Source organism: Diachasma alloeum, unplaced genomic scaffold, assembly GCF_001412515.2.
Source record: "Diachasma alloeum isolate Michigan unplaced genomic scaffold, Dall2.0 Dall_scaffold_00197, whole genome shotgun sequence".
NCBI classification, from domain to species: Eukaryota; Metazoa; Arthropoda; class Insecta; order Hymenoptera; family Braconidae; genus Diachasma; species Diachasma alloeum.
Window position 1 is genome coordinate 1,402,068 of NW_021680362.1, and position 14,747 is coordinate 1,416,814.

The 14,747-nt window shown below is 33.1% G+C and overlaps 1 protein-coding gene across 1 annotated transcript in view; it reads right to left on the minus strand.

Annotated features, from left to right (window-relative positions):
- LOC107048762 (carbonic anhydrase 15) overlaps positions 1–13,596 on the minus strand; it is a 29,703-nt gene extending 16,107 nt beyond the window's left edge. The window contains exon 1 of the mRNA XM_015272121.1: positions 13,518–13,596. Within this exon, the coding sequence (XP_015127607.1) occupies positions 13,518–13,557 (40 nt within the window). The 5' untranslated portion in view covers positions 13,558–13,596. The remainder of the gene's footprint in view (positions 1–13,517) is intronic.
- Positions 13,597–14,747: the final 1,151 nt, after the last annotated feature.

The window sequence follows — 14,747 nt, forward strand, 5'->3', positions numbered from 1 at the left end:
TAAGTTTCCGGAAATTTTATAATTTTTTTTATCATTTAAACTTTGCAGGTCTCAATTCAAATCTCGATGAACCGTTAGAAAACATTTAAAAAATAAAAAAAATTGAAAGTTTACTTCTGGAGGAAGATTGATGAAATTCATTTTAAAAATTCAATTTTGGAAAATACGGGCATTTTCTGTGAATAATTTATAAACATATCAATTGACCACTATAAAAATCATTTGTTGGGAATCGTAACAAATTTATTCATATTCAGAATTTCACCAGAAATCGATTTCATGCCTAAACAAATAAGGTTTTCGAAAATTTAAACAATTTCAATTATTTATTCATAAAGATGAAGCGCGAGAACGACACTCCATTTTTTCGAGCGCTGACAATATTTTTTCATATGCATAAGTAAAATTTTTACACTTGACTAAAAATTTTGTACATTATTTCCCGAATGTCCAGTTCATCTCATTATTCCTCAAATATCTTTCAAATTAGTACTTCAACGGAAATAAGCAAGTTCATTTTTGTGGTAATTTTTCGCACCTACAAAAATCTTTTAATAAATTTCCATAAACAAAGAACTTCATGATTCAATTACAAGAAATATCACCGACCCAGAAATAATGAATCGTATTAATTGCCTCGAGATGGATATCCTCTTCAAATAATTCGAGCGAATACCTATCCTTGAGACAAAACAATTCAAGAGTCTATTTCGCTCACTCTTGTCATTTCTCGTAATAAAAATTTATATAATTCGTAATTCCACCCACATGTCAGCATGTATAGGAAGGAAAAAAATTGCGATATTACAATAATCGCGATATTTCAGGTATCCTTCACCTAGTTGGCGAAACCCCTCGTATCATCAAGGATAATGGGAAAACGCGTCTTCCATAACTACACTAATGATATCTCCCCAGCGATCGAGCTAAAAAATTCAGAAAAACGGATTTGTTTGCCTTTTCTATCTGCTTTTCATCATTACATGTTTTGCACGCTCCAGTTGAGTCGCGTGACTGCAATAGTCATCGTTTATTCACCACAAGCTTCAAACCGAACCAAATTATTTTCAAATACTTTTAACGTACGAATTTATCTTTACTGCGTTCTGTTTGCCATTTCAGTTTGAATGTTCTGAATTAGGATTTGGGTGACGAGCACACCTGCAGTGCGTCATTATCCTCGTTCTTTTTATTATTCGAGTTATTGAATGGGATGTGAACATATGGAGACTGACGGATGAAGAGGACAAACAAGTTGACAGAATTTTTGATGAATAACACCGGAACTGATGGGTATAGGAGAGAACACCGGAATATTTTTTTGTCGGGAATTTCGGGAACTAGAAAATAAAATTAATTTTATTTTAAAGATGTTTAGCCGTTTTCAGCAAATCTAATTTTTTCATGTTCAAGGAAAATTCTATAATTTTTTTGACTGATAGCAGAGCATATGGAACTTCTTTGATATTAAAAAAAATTCATCGCAATAGTCTCGCCAGACATTATTAAACAAATTTTTCCGTCTACACGGGCTCTTATGGGATTTATGTGGAAATTTATAATTCACCTACTATAAGACTCTAAAAATAGCAATAAGAATAGAAGGTAATGTGCAAAACTATACTCAATCGAATGGCCAGAAAAAAAATTGGGGTACCCGCGCAAAAAGAGGAAATATTTGAAACATTCTATCCAATATAAGCGCATTTTAGCGCATGCGTTTAGTGTAGTTTGCCCACTCCATTTCTAAATAATAAACGTGGGTTTGTGGATTGAAATTTTGATCAAGATAAAGGGAATGACTCTAGAATAACTCTTTAATAACTCATTACCTTATTCTCTTTAATAAGGGAATAATTCTTTAATAACTTCATCTCTCAGTTGAAAAAAAATCAATTTTTTTTGAATACTTGCGATTTTCGATAGACATCCTTAATTTTATAATTGTATATTTGCAAAATAGTTTATATATGTCCATAGTTTGTATATATCTGTTTACCGTTGCCACACAGATATGCCAGTAATTATTGCATTTAATGTAAAACGTAAAAATGCTATTTTCGGAGCAAATTTTACGAACTGTTTCCTCCTATTTTCTCCTAAATATATTAGTTATGGAGATGTTTGCCAGAGAGTCTGAATGGAATTGTTTCTTAATTTTTATTCTTCACTAGCTGTGTAGTCAGATGTTGTTCAAGGAGGATTAAACCATTGATATTGAAGGACTTATTCTATTTTTTTTTTAACCCAAGAATTTTTTAGATTTTTCTTAAGACAAATGGAAATTCTTTAATTGTTTTTTTTTAAGAATATTCCATAATTTTTCAAGAAATTTTCGGAATATTTAGGAACTTTTTCGGAATTTCTAGAACCACTGAGAATTTTCTCGATATTTTGCCATTTTTCTGACAACTCTGCAAGTTTCCAAAAAATTGAAGAAATCTCCAAAACGCTGTAGATTTTTCTATCGTGCATTCCCTTGTACGCAACTCAGCGCAATAATTTATAACGATAACAATCTCATTTGAACGGACTCGAAGACAATGCAACAGACGTATTATTTGTAAGATTGAATAAGAAACCACAAAAAAATATTTTGACGTTTTTCTCTAAAGCCACTAGTTTCAGAGATATTTTCAAAATTTCTCTGTATCAGTCTTTCAATTAGAGCCGCAGGAATTGTACTCTCGCTGCAAATTAGTGAATCGATATGAAAGTTCATTCTATTTTTAACTTCAAATCTCTCAAGTCACGTAATACCATATCATTGTAACCCTCATTATTATCAAGACCATAAAAAGTTGAAATTAGAGCAAAAGTTTAAGAGTTATTTTGGTTTATTACAGGATTAAGTGGATATTCAAAATGATTCAATATTTCCCAATATATTTGTTGCATAAGTTTCATAATAAAATAATGGGATAAGTCCGACAGATTTTATCGCTTCATTGTTGATATTTAAGGGGAACTGGAGGAGAAAATTCTATGAATTTTGAAGATAAAGGGGTATTCCCAGGGTTATCTCGTCCATTGTCATTTTAGCCGATCAGAGTGCGGCATTCGGGGTTACGTGACACTTTCCACGAAAATATCCGGATTATCTGGCATACTCGTAAAAAACAATTGATAGGCTGCAGAGAGATTATCGTAAGGGTAGGTAATCAGTTCATGAATTATTAGTCTCAAATACAGCTCTCTTTAGAATTTTTGTTATGCATTTCCACAATTTTTTTTCAATGAACTCGCATATTTATTTCTAGGAAATCTGTCAATAATAGTTAATAAAGAGATTAACCGTACTCTGATCACCAAACGTGACCCTGCGACTTGGTCACCTCTACGGGGATTCCCCGCCGTGTTATTTCGGCTTTAGCGTTGCCGAATTCACTCTACACTGCCCGGGCGCGTTTAGCGAGTTTCCGGCAACGTCGCGTCATAGAAAACTTCATTTAAGGTACTTCCTCAGTCCCTTATACCTGGTAGAAATTTCGCAATGTACTGAAGACGCAAAATTTTGATCATATGTTGTTGAACACATTCAAAAACAATTCCCAAAATTTCAAGTATTTTTTCCACGCGAATTTTTGAGATATCCATCGTCAAACATTCAATTTTTGTCTTTTTTAAGTTTTTATCGATGCATATCTCAAAAATTCGCGTGGAAAAACTACTTGAAATTTTGGGAATCGTTTTCTCATGTACTCAACAACATATGATCCAAATTTTAGGTCTTCAGTTCTTTACGAAATTTTCACCAATTATAACTCACTGAGGAAGTACCTTAACTTGCACGGAGAAAAATGTTCAGTAAAAATTACGAAACTTACAGTTCGCTCACCGATTACGGAATCGATTCAGAAAATCTAAGTGATGGTGTCGTAATTTTGCACAGGAAATTGAGATAAAAATTACGGAACGCTCTGGAAAAATTCGGTGGCTTTAGGTAAAAATTACGTCACAGTTCCGTAAAATTTCCTACAACCACATATGCGCTCCGGAATGACGGAAAAGATACGTAATTACATTTATTGTAGAGCTTAATGGGCTCTACAAAAAAGTTTGCAAAAAAATTTTGCTATCTCCCTTAGATTCCGAGATATTCGTCGAAAACTGGCCAGTAGTCAAAATTGATTTGCACCGTTTTACCACGTCGTTACTGAATTCTTTACTCTCGTCAAAACTGACATTTATATAAGAAATTATCAATGATGAATAATTTTTTTTTCCGGCATTTTAAATTTATTTTTACTCACTACACTCGACGATTTACGTGGAGTTTGAATACACTACTTTAATAACGTAAGTCAATTATTTATGAGGTCAATAAAATCGTTGAACCCCAATAATCATGCCTCTGATCGAGTCACATGGGGAAAACAGTGGCAAAATAAACATACTGAAGTGAGATATCTCTCGCCAATGCATCACACGAACTGCATGATGAATCTTGACTCAGTTATCACTGCATTTCGAGAGTCATTGTCTTTCCCTCGTACTCTTCACCTTTGTTGGGTCCACTACTGTTTCATTAAATGACTCATGCTTATCTGGAATCTTATTTGTCATGGACGAAGCGTAACAGCAACGGTAAGTGAGGATTCAACGACCTATCAGGATTTTCTACTCTCTTCAATTTTGAAGAGTGGCTCTGTTTTTGTTGGGTTGAATAAACGAAGAAATTATTTTATCATGAGAGTGAATTCATGTCGATTTCACACGTTTTGTCGTGATAAGCAACGAAATAATTTTTTGTTGTTACATGTCGATTGAACGTAGTATTTTTGTTAATTATTTTTATGCGATTTCTAAAAGAAATTCCATTAAAAATTCTCCTTTCATTTTGCACTGACTTCCACAAAAAATTATGTAACATCCGTGCAACTGTCTAATACATATTTTTCATGTAAAAAAGTAAATGAACTTTCGTTTTTCTATAGAAATTCTTGGTCATAAATTTTCTATTTTTCCTGAAATTTTTTTTGTTTCTCAATGCAAAAATGTAGAAAAACGATGTGGAAAATTAAAAACCAAGAATTTTCATGGGAAAAATTCCAGCAGAATAAAAAATATAAGAAAATCAACATCTATCGATTTTTTTCTATCAAATATCCATTTCAAAAAACGGTACAAAAAGGAAAGTTAACTTTTGATTGACATTTCAATAGGAATTCTTGAAGAAACTGCAAATTTTTTCAATTTGTTTTTTTATGCATGTGGAGATGTTAAATAACGGCAATTAGACAATAATGAGATCTTTATCAGTTATAGGCAATTAAGAATGTTTGCGTTATAACATCATAATACCAATGTTATGGCTTTTCGAGATAAAACAAAATACTCGTCAAAAATTCTTCATCCCATATTCGTACTCCTTCATTTTTAAATTATTTGCATTTTGAAATTATTTGAATGAGTCAATTTCACACGGTTTGTCGTAATAAACAACAAATAATGTTTTGTTGTTACATGTCGATTGAACGTAACATTTTTGTTAAATATTTTGATGCGATTTCTAAAAAAAAAATCTATTAAAAATTGTCCTTTCATTTTGCAGTGACTTCCACCGAAAAATATGTAACATCCCGTGCAACTTTCTAATAAATATTTTTTATCTATTAGATTCATCTAAAGAATAGAAGAAAATCGACATCTATTGATTTGTTTTCTATCAAATATCCATTTAAAAAAACGGGACAAAAAGGAAAGGTACCTTTTGATTGACACTTCAATAGGAATTTTGAAAGACACTGAAATTTTTTTCTATTTGTTTTTTTTATGCATGTGGAGATGTTAAATAATGGCAATTAGACAATAATGAGAACTTAATAAGTTATAGGTAATTAAGAATGTCTGCGTTATAACATCATAATACAGACGTTGTGGCTTATCGAGATAAAAAAAACTCATCAAAAACACGTACTCGTCCTTACTTTTATTCAATGAAAAAAAACATGCAACAGCCCAATTGAGTAATTTCTGAGAAAAAAACGCAAAGAACATCCCAATTCACAAATTGAACAATAGTCCCAGAGTTGTAATTGACACCTTCCTCTCGCGTCACATAATAATGACGAATAATAATAAAACTCGCGTGCATAGTCAATAATTTTTTTATATGTAATAAGAAAACGAGAATACGATCTTTTCGCCAAGGTGAACTTGACTTTCAAAGGAACAAAAAAGAAGTTATAACGGTTCAAATCAACTAGAAATCTCTAGTTCCCATTGTCTCTCACTGGACTGAGATGCACTCAAGTACGATGTCCCGTTGACACGCTAACTACGTGCACAGTATACAACTCGTGGATGTCAACTTCCGGTCAACCGTGTACGAATGGGACTGCGATCAGTTGATTTATCTACCGGTCGTTCACAACCATGGAAACAATAGGATTTCTTTATATAAAAGACTGGACAGGAATTTTCCGTACGGGTTGCATACTATGGAGCTTCTAGTCGGAAAGAAATTGAAAGAATTAAAACTTGAAAAGTGAAATTTTTAGGCTTTCTTTGGTGTAACAAATGTCAAAGAAACAAATATCTGAGGCCCGGTAGCACCAAGTCCAGTTACGGGGATACGTCGGTGAAATTTAAGTCTTCACTTGCACGGTATATGGAAATAACGAGGAAAAATCGCAGACCCGATCGATTTTGCCCCGTATAACCACGAAAAACTTAATTTTTTCCTGTTTTTACCTGCAAAATGCTCCTGGCGCCGTAATTTTCATACGATTTCAGCTTTTTTTAAATGTGCGTTACACTCCAAAGAATAAACTCGAGCATATTCCGTCACAGATAACAAACTCTTCAATGGAACCCAGGGCCCAGTGAAGACTTAAATTTCACCGACGTATCCCCTTAACGGGTAACAATGCCAACCGAATGCCACCGTTTCCTCGAAATTTTCAAACAAATTTCCTGCTCAAAGTTATTAATATTATTTGAACCCAAAGAACATTTATCTTCATCATCACCTCCTGGAGATTAATGTGCTTTGATTTGTAAAAAAAAAGATAACTTTCGGCAGAAAATTTCCTCAAAAATTTGGAAAATTAGCGGCATTCTGTTATCCCTTAACTCTAGATTGCCATATGAGGGAAACCTCGCCGCGCGTTGTTTTTCTTCAATTACAATTGACTGGCTAACCGCAGAAAATATTAAAAAATTGACTTTGTCAATTGAAGTGTCTAAAGAATTATAGCAGTTTTTAGAACAACATATTTCCCGAGATTTGTAAAAAAAAAAACAAATTATTTCGAACAGATGAATTATTGTTTCCCATGTTAAATGAAAACCGAACGCGCGCTACAGCGCGCTGTAATTGTAATAATCATGATTGAAAATCTCAAAATTAAATTAATCATGAATTAAATTTGCCGCCTCAGACGACGAACCAATGAGGAATAAGTGTGCCAAATTTGCGAGATACCGATAGTTATCGACTTTAAGGGTGCCAAGTGAATTTGAAAAAAGATTTAAAAAAAAAAATTTCTTTCCCTCCACCATTGGAGAAATATATATTCATCTATCTGACGAAATTTCAAACCCGCAACCGGAACTAGACATCGAGAAAATAAATGCGGAAAATCCTCTATTTTGCGTGACGAACCTCGAGAAAGCATGGGATGAAATGGGTAAGGGGGGGTTGAAATATCTCTCTTATTCACCCCGGTACCCCATTTTTTTTATCGCCATCACATTTGACACATCATTCCCCATATCTTCAAATTTTTTCAAATTTTCCTTGAGTTCCTAGGGGGGTGAAACGTTCAATTTAATCAAAACTTCATAAGAGGCCGTGCATAAGACTGATTTTGTTTATTTAATTTCTCGGTACCCATAAGTTCTAAAATTTTAAAATTGTCACCGATGGTCACCATCTGTCGAATACTATTAATAAAACAATTATAACTTTGTTGGTGAATGTCAATTTTCAAGGTCATCGACAAACTCACTTGGTACCTTTAAGTGTATGTTCTTTTTAGAATAGGATTGCCCATCACGCGACGTTGCCGGAAACTCGCTAAACGCGACCGGGCAGTGTAGAGTGAATTCGGCAACGCTAGAGCCTAAATAACATGCTGGTGAATACCCGCGGAGGTGAACAGACTAGGGTTAAGAAAATCCTCAGTTAATCCTCAGTATATCGCAAGCCAAGACCCCTAAAAATGACTCCCTACACTGACAGAGAAATTTCCAAATATGTAGCCCATATTTACTTGAGAGAAGTCAATTATTTTCAATGACTTACATTTCAGAATGTTTGCGTCTCACAGAACTCGAATAAATTCGCATTTATCGCTATCGTTCCGCGTTACATCATGAATATTTTACATATCGAAACATTGGAAGGGCATAAAAAATCATGAAAACAATAGATACTTGAAGATTCACGATGCTTCTACGCAATTTGAGTGAGTGGATTTGCAACGAAATCGTACTTGAGAACAAGAATATTGTAAAGCATGAGACCTTTCCGGGGCCACGTGAGTTGAGATGCCTAGAAGAATTAAGCGATTGAAGAAAAATAACTTGTCTCAAGGAAGTATGCTTCAGACATTGGATTTTTTTTTCTCAGAGTATGGATGTCCAGAAAAAATTCGAAATGACTCAATTTATTGCATTCCCACAAGTTATTGAGTCTTTCTATCCTCGTATGTTGTTGAAGCAAACAATAACTGTGTGAATCAAATAAGAATTTATTCGTTATTTAATTGTTTGAATTGAATAAGCAATGCTTTCATGAAATTTCCATTTTTTACAGTTGAATATCACCGCAAAAAATTCACCGCGTTCGGAATTTATCAAGCTTTCACGGATCAGTTTTTTACACACACAAACTGTTTTCTCATAACATGTAAAAATCGAGTTCGAGGGGGACTCATAACCCCCCTCTGGCCTATGCCTCGCGTGTTAGAAGCAAGCATTTCATTATTTATTATCTCCTAAACTGTATAGTCTAGCTAGTTAGCATTTGCTTCAATAGCTGGGGACTATTATAAACATTATCGATGAAAAAAGTAGGGACAATCATAAGAAAAACGTTTTTTTAGGGCTATACCTTCATATTCATGAAACTGATCGATTTTAGGTGGTGGACATTTATCTGAAGTTGATGAACGTCTGTCAACGGACAATTCAGTAGCGAAGCGGTAAACCGGGTTATGTCATTTTTGACTTTTGGCCAGTTTTTGATGAATATCTCAGAATTTAAGAGAGATAGCAAAATTTTTCTAATGATCATTTTTATAACCCGCAATTGACTCCACAAAAAAGGCTATTACAAAAAAATTTCTATCTCTTTTAGATTCCGAGATATTCGTCAAAAACTGGCCAATAGTCAAAATCGACTTAACCCGGTTCATCGCTTCGCTACTGGATTAGTATCACTTTTAAGAATGGAAAAATATTGACTGTAGATTGCTAATTGATAACTTTGGGCATAAAAGTCTATTCAACGGACGCTTTCAATCACGCATTGAAAAAATTCATAGGAAACGCATTCGTTTGACCATTTTATTAGAATTCTATCCGTTTTTTGTGCCGATTTCTATTAAAAATTATGCAACTTCAGCCTATGACAAAACTTTGGGTGTTTTTCAGTAGCCAGAAAGAATTCAATGGATGTCGATTTCTATATATATATAATTTGTTCTGCGGGGATTGTTTCGGTAATAATTCTTGAGCATGAAAAACTTATAAAATTTACCCTTGAAAATTTATGTGAAAAACATCTCATATAGAAAAATAGAAATCTAATTTTTCTGTACTGCTTCTCCCGATTTCTCGTCTGGGAATTGGTATTACATACTTCCCAAACCCGAAAACTTGAAAATCACTACAGAAAAATATTGTTCGTAGGCTGTTGCGATGGGGTTTTTTTCCTCGTGTGGTTGGCCAGTCCTCGCCTACCGCTCGGAGGCCAACGCCACACGAGAAAAAAACCCCATCGCAACAGGCCGGAAAAATACTATTTTTCGAATCAAATATCGATTAGAAAATCTTGAATAGAAATAGGTTCAAAAAATTTGAAATTTCTAATAGAGTTGCAATGCAGTTATAATAAAGCTCCAATAAAATTTTGATGGATTTCTAATGAGAATGTAATATAATTTATATTTAATTTAAATCAAGGTTCTCAATTAAATTCTTTCACACTCCATTAATGATGTGATTTCGTCTATTTTAATTAAATTTCACTTGAAAATATCATTAGAAACTTAAAAGAAATTGTAATTTATGTTGTCCTGAGAGGATTTTATGTCTCAGAATAATCGAGGAAAAAGCATTTAATTTCTCACTTTTGTTCAATTTGAAATAAATCGCCCCTCTTCATTAATTTTCGCGTGTTATAGCTCTTTGAAATATTCCGCGAGTTCTATTCCTGTAAACACATTCAAACGTGTTACGCCGAGAAAATATGCTCCTTCTGGTAGAAATATGGTGCTTTATGACTTGGGCTCTGTCTCGTCTCCCGGAACCCTTACCTTTGTTATTGTAACCCGGAGGGAAGACGACGGGTTGAGTCGTTGATTCGATTAATTCTATTTGATTGTATCAGAGATTTGATAGATCAGAATCTCATTAATTGAAATTCAGGGAATTGAGGATATGCCTAGGTAATTTAGAGGATTATGATGATAGCCTCTGCTCACATGCCTCCAACTTGTTAAGTATTTCAGACGATAGAGGACATAATCAGTGAGAAATTGTAGTAATTGTTTGTCCTCACAAATTTCTGGTGTACACTTTTCATCATTAGGGAATTCGTTTTATTTTTAGATGTTGGAACAATTCATTGAGTATTGAAAGTGCAATTTATTTTTATTTTTTTTAATCTGAAGTTTCGGATTTAAGTAAACATTTTTTCAATCATAAGTGTTTGAAAGATTGCTCATTAGTTAACAATTAATTATCACAAGTTGAGGATTTCAAGGGCATGTATAAATCATGGAATTAGGAAAAACTGAGCTCCATACAGTGGATTTGGAGCGTCCCAAGTATGAAATTTACCAATTGCAATAATCAACAATTGTCAACTGAATTGTGTTAAAAAATATGATAAAATTCATAGATAATCAGTGTCATTAGAATAAAATTGTTGGAGAAATCACTTGTTTTTTCAACACTTCCTTCAGAAAAATAAAGTGAAACTTATCTAAATTTTTGAAAATCTTATATTTTTCTGTCATTAGAGTGATTTATGAGAAAATTTTGAAGATTGAAAAGTTTGAAATGATTTCTATAAATGGATTTTCAATTCATTTAATAAATTTTCCTTCGAAAGTTCCGTTTCTGAATTTTTTCTATGTTATAAAATTGTTTCCTAGTTGTTAAAAAAAAGGGATTTGATTAACGCGTACGAACAAATTCAGTAGCAAAGCGGTAAAACGATTCACGTCGATTTACCTCTTAGTTTTCGAAGAATATCTCCGAATCTAAGGGAGATAGCGAAATTTTGTTAAGAACCTTTGTTTATAGCTCTCAATGCGCACTAAAAAAAGGTTACGACAAAAATTTTCCTATCTGCCTTAGATTCCGAGTTATTAATTGAAAACTGACTAATAATCTAAATCGACTTGAACTGTTTTACCACTTCGTTACCGAATTCAATGATTTTTTCATTTCATACATCATGATTCTGCATAATATATATATTTATTTATTTTTTGTCTGTCATTACAAAATTAAAAAAAAACTTTGGGACAATTCTTACAGAAAAAAAATAGTAACGAAAAAAATTACATAGGAAAACCATCAGCTGTTAAGCGTTTTCTGTCAAACGGCTATTAACAACCACACAGCGAAATTCGGTAGTTTTTAATGGAAATTGCCAACAAAATAGAATCCTAATGGAAGGCCAATAGAATTTTGTAGCGAATACACAAATTTTTTTTATGAATTTTTCGACCTTCGAAGTTTTTTGAATAATTAAATGATTGCAAAATGTCGGTGACTTAGGATCAGATGGGGCTTAAATAGAAACTCCAATGTTCGTTTACAAATGTTGAAAAGGATGTCAATAAAAAAAAAATCCTGGAATACCCAGATATCCCTATTGTTTCGTGCAATAGTGGAAAATAGAAGCAGATTAATTAAAAACGGATTCCCAAATTATTCTTTTAATATCTGGAGAGGTTGTGGGTTAAAAAAATTGTCTGAAGGGGTGTTTCGTAGACAAATCCATCAGTTTCAGAGATGTTCACCCAATAATCTGTGCAGGATTCCCTCAATTCATCATTTTTTCTACCTGTAAGGTTTTCTATTTTATTTAAATTGTGCTGTATCATCGATTTTTGGACGAAATCTGATTTCTTTTCCATAAAATCTACTAAAAGTTCATGAATATCTCCTACAGACATATTTCAGGAATAATGTATGCTGAATTTTATCAATTTATGTCTATTTCTCACCGTTCGGCTTTTCCTTTTCATAAACCTACATCCGTGATGATCGCTTTTAGGATAAAATATTGAGAATTTTTTCCATAGTCCATAAAATTTCTCACAAAAGAAAAATTTAGTGATAAATTTCGTTAAACCCATCTATTTCTATCCAATCTGTAGAAAATTTCAGGATTCTCTATTCACGCATTTTTAAGAATATCCAAGTACTTTGGCTACGTTTTCTCCAGTGAAATGCTTTTTTACTTTTGTAGTTGAACATCAGAGCTTTCATTTGAGCCCCATTTGACCCTAAGTTTCCGGACATTTTACAATTACTTCATTATTTAAACTTTGCAAGTCTGAATTTGAATCTCAACATTGAATCGTTAGAAACATTTTAATAAACCGAAAAAAAATTAGAAAGTTTACTATTGGCGAAATTTCGGTGGAATCACGTAAAAATTACAATTTTTGAAAATTATGAGCATTTTTAATAATTTATAAACAATCAATTTTCCACCTTACAAATCATTTGTTCGAAATCGTAACGTATTCATATTCAGAATTGTACCAGAAATCGATGTCATGTCTAAACGAATAAGGTTTCCGAAAGTTTAAACAATTTCAATTATTTATTTTAAAACGGAAATTTTTACAAAAATGATAATTCTATGCAAGATGTAGTTTGAATAACGCTGAATGTTCATGATTTAAAAAAAAATTTCTCACGCAATTTAATACACTAATTAATCGATAGAATCTAATGAACATTTTGAAAAAAAAGTTTAAATCGGATGAAAATTTTGGTGCGAGGAGCATTTTAAAGCCAAAAATACGAAAAACGATGTTTTCGTTTGACATACGAGGTAAAATGAGTTTCACCCAACATGCCCCGCACTTTTTTTAGGTACCCCATGATATAACAAAAATCGCTGGATAAATATTTTTATCAATCGAAAACTGTCAAATTCGCAGACAAAAAATTTGCAATACCGAAAACAAAATCGAAGACAACGCTTTCTCACGTGCGAAAATCGAAATGAATACAAAATCCGTTAATTCAGCTAGTAATAGTTAGAAGCACTGAACGTTCTCTCAAACAACTTGTTGATGACATTATCGTATACTCACGAGATAATAAAACTGCAGCAAAAACCAGGTGAACTTCCATGTCGTTAATAATTCACTGAGCGATGTCTTCTGTTCGAACCACTAGTGCAGAATGTATCCAAAAAATTTTGAACTATCGTTTTGTACCCGCTCGAAACTGCTGTAGCGCACGAATGAAATAACCGATAGAAAAAGAATCCCCTCACTCAAGAGCGTCAGGCAAAGAAATGGCCAATGAATCCTCCTACTCTCTTTCGCATTCCCTCCTTCGACCTCTCTCGGCTACCACTTGGATCCTACCAGTTATCATATTTCTTCCACTATCTATTCGTGAAGGCATTCTTCTGATGTCCGTGAAATATTGCAGTATACCACTCCACTCCGGAAACTAAATATTATTCACGATTTGTTTCAGATTTTACTTCAATTTTTGCATTGATCGAGTGGAAATTAATTAATTAATTAATTAATTCATTCATTCATTCATTAACTAATTGATCTTCTCTATTTTATTTTTCATTTTCGCTAAATGGGAATTTCAATTCATCACTTTGAATTCCACTTCAAGTCCGCAATAACAATTTTCATTTGCGAAGACGAGTTTTGGATAAAATTAATTTCCTGAACTATTTTGATTGAAAAGAGGGGATTATTTCAAACCTTAATGATTCACACTGATTCACTTCGCACGCTCATTTCACAACTGTTGGAACATGAAAAGTCGAAAGGATACTGGATACTAAAGCGGAAGTGTTTGAACATGGGAAAAAATAGTGATTCAACACTCGAGTGACTATGACACAATTTGACTATTTATCGTTATTTCTTTCTCGATATCAAGTCTGATTGGCTTGAAAAAGTGGCGGAGGTAATGAAAAAACAATGGACAACACCCGAAGGATTGTTTTTACTGGGCTTCTAGAATGGTCTAAAAACTGTCATAAGAAATTAGATATTCAAATTTTTTGCGAATGGAAGATAAGAGTTTCAAGTCCATTATTCCCGCCGGTAAGATGGAAATTTCAGGGCAGAATCCCTGATATACCGACAATTCTCAGTAGATTAAGAAAATTTTATCACTCTTCCGTCGTTTCTACTGAAAATTTCCGCAGCTGTTCTGCGCGTTTTTTCAAATAGAGATGTCCAATGGAAAATATTTTGTGGGCAAAGCGAATAGATGTGAATGTTGAGATCCTTCTTATAGAAATTTCTCGACTTCAATTTTTTACTTTTTTTGGTCGATTTTTTAAA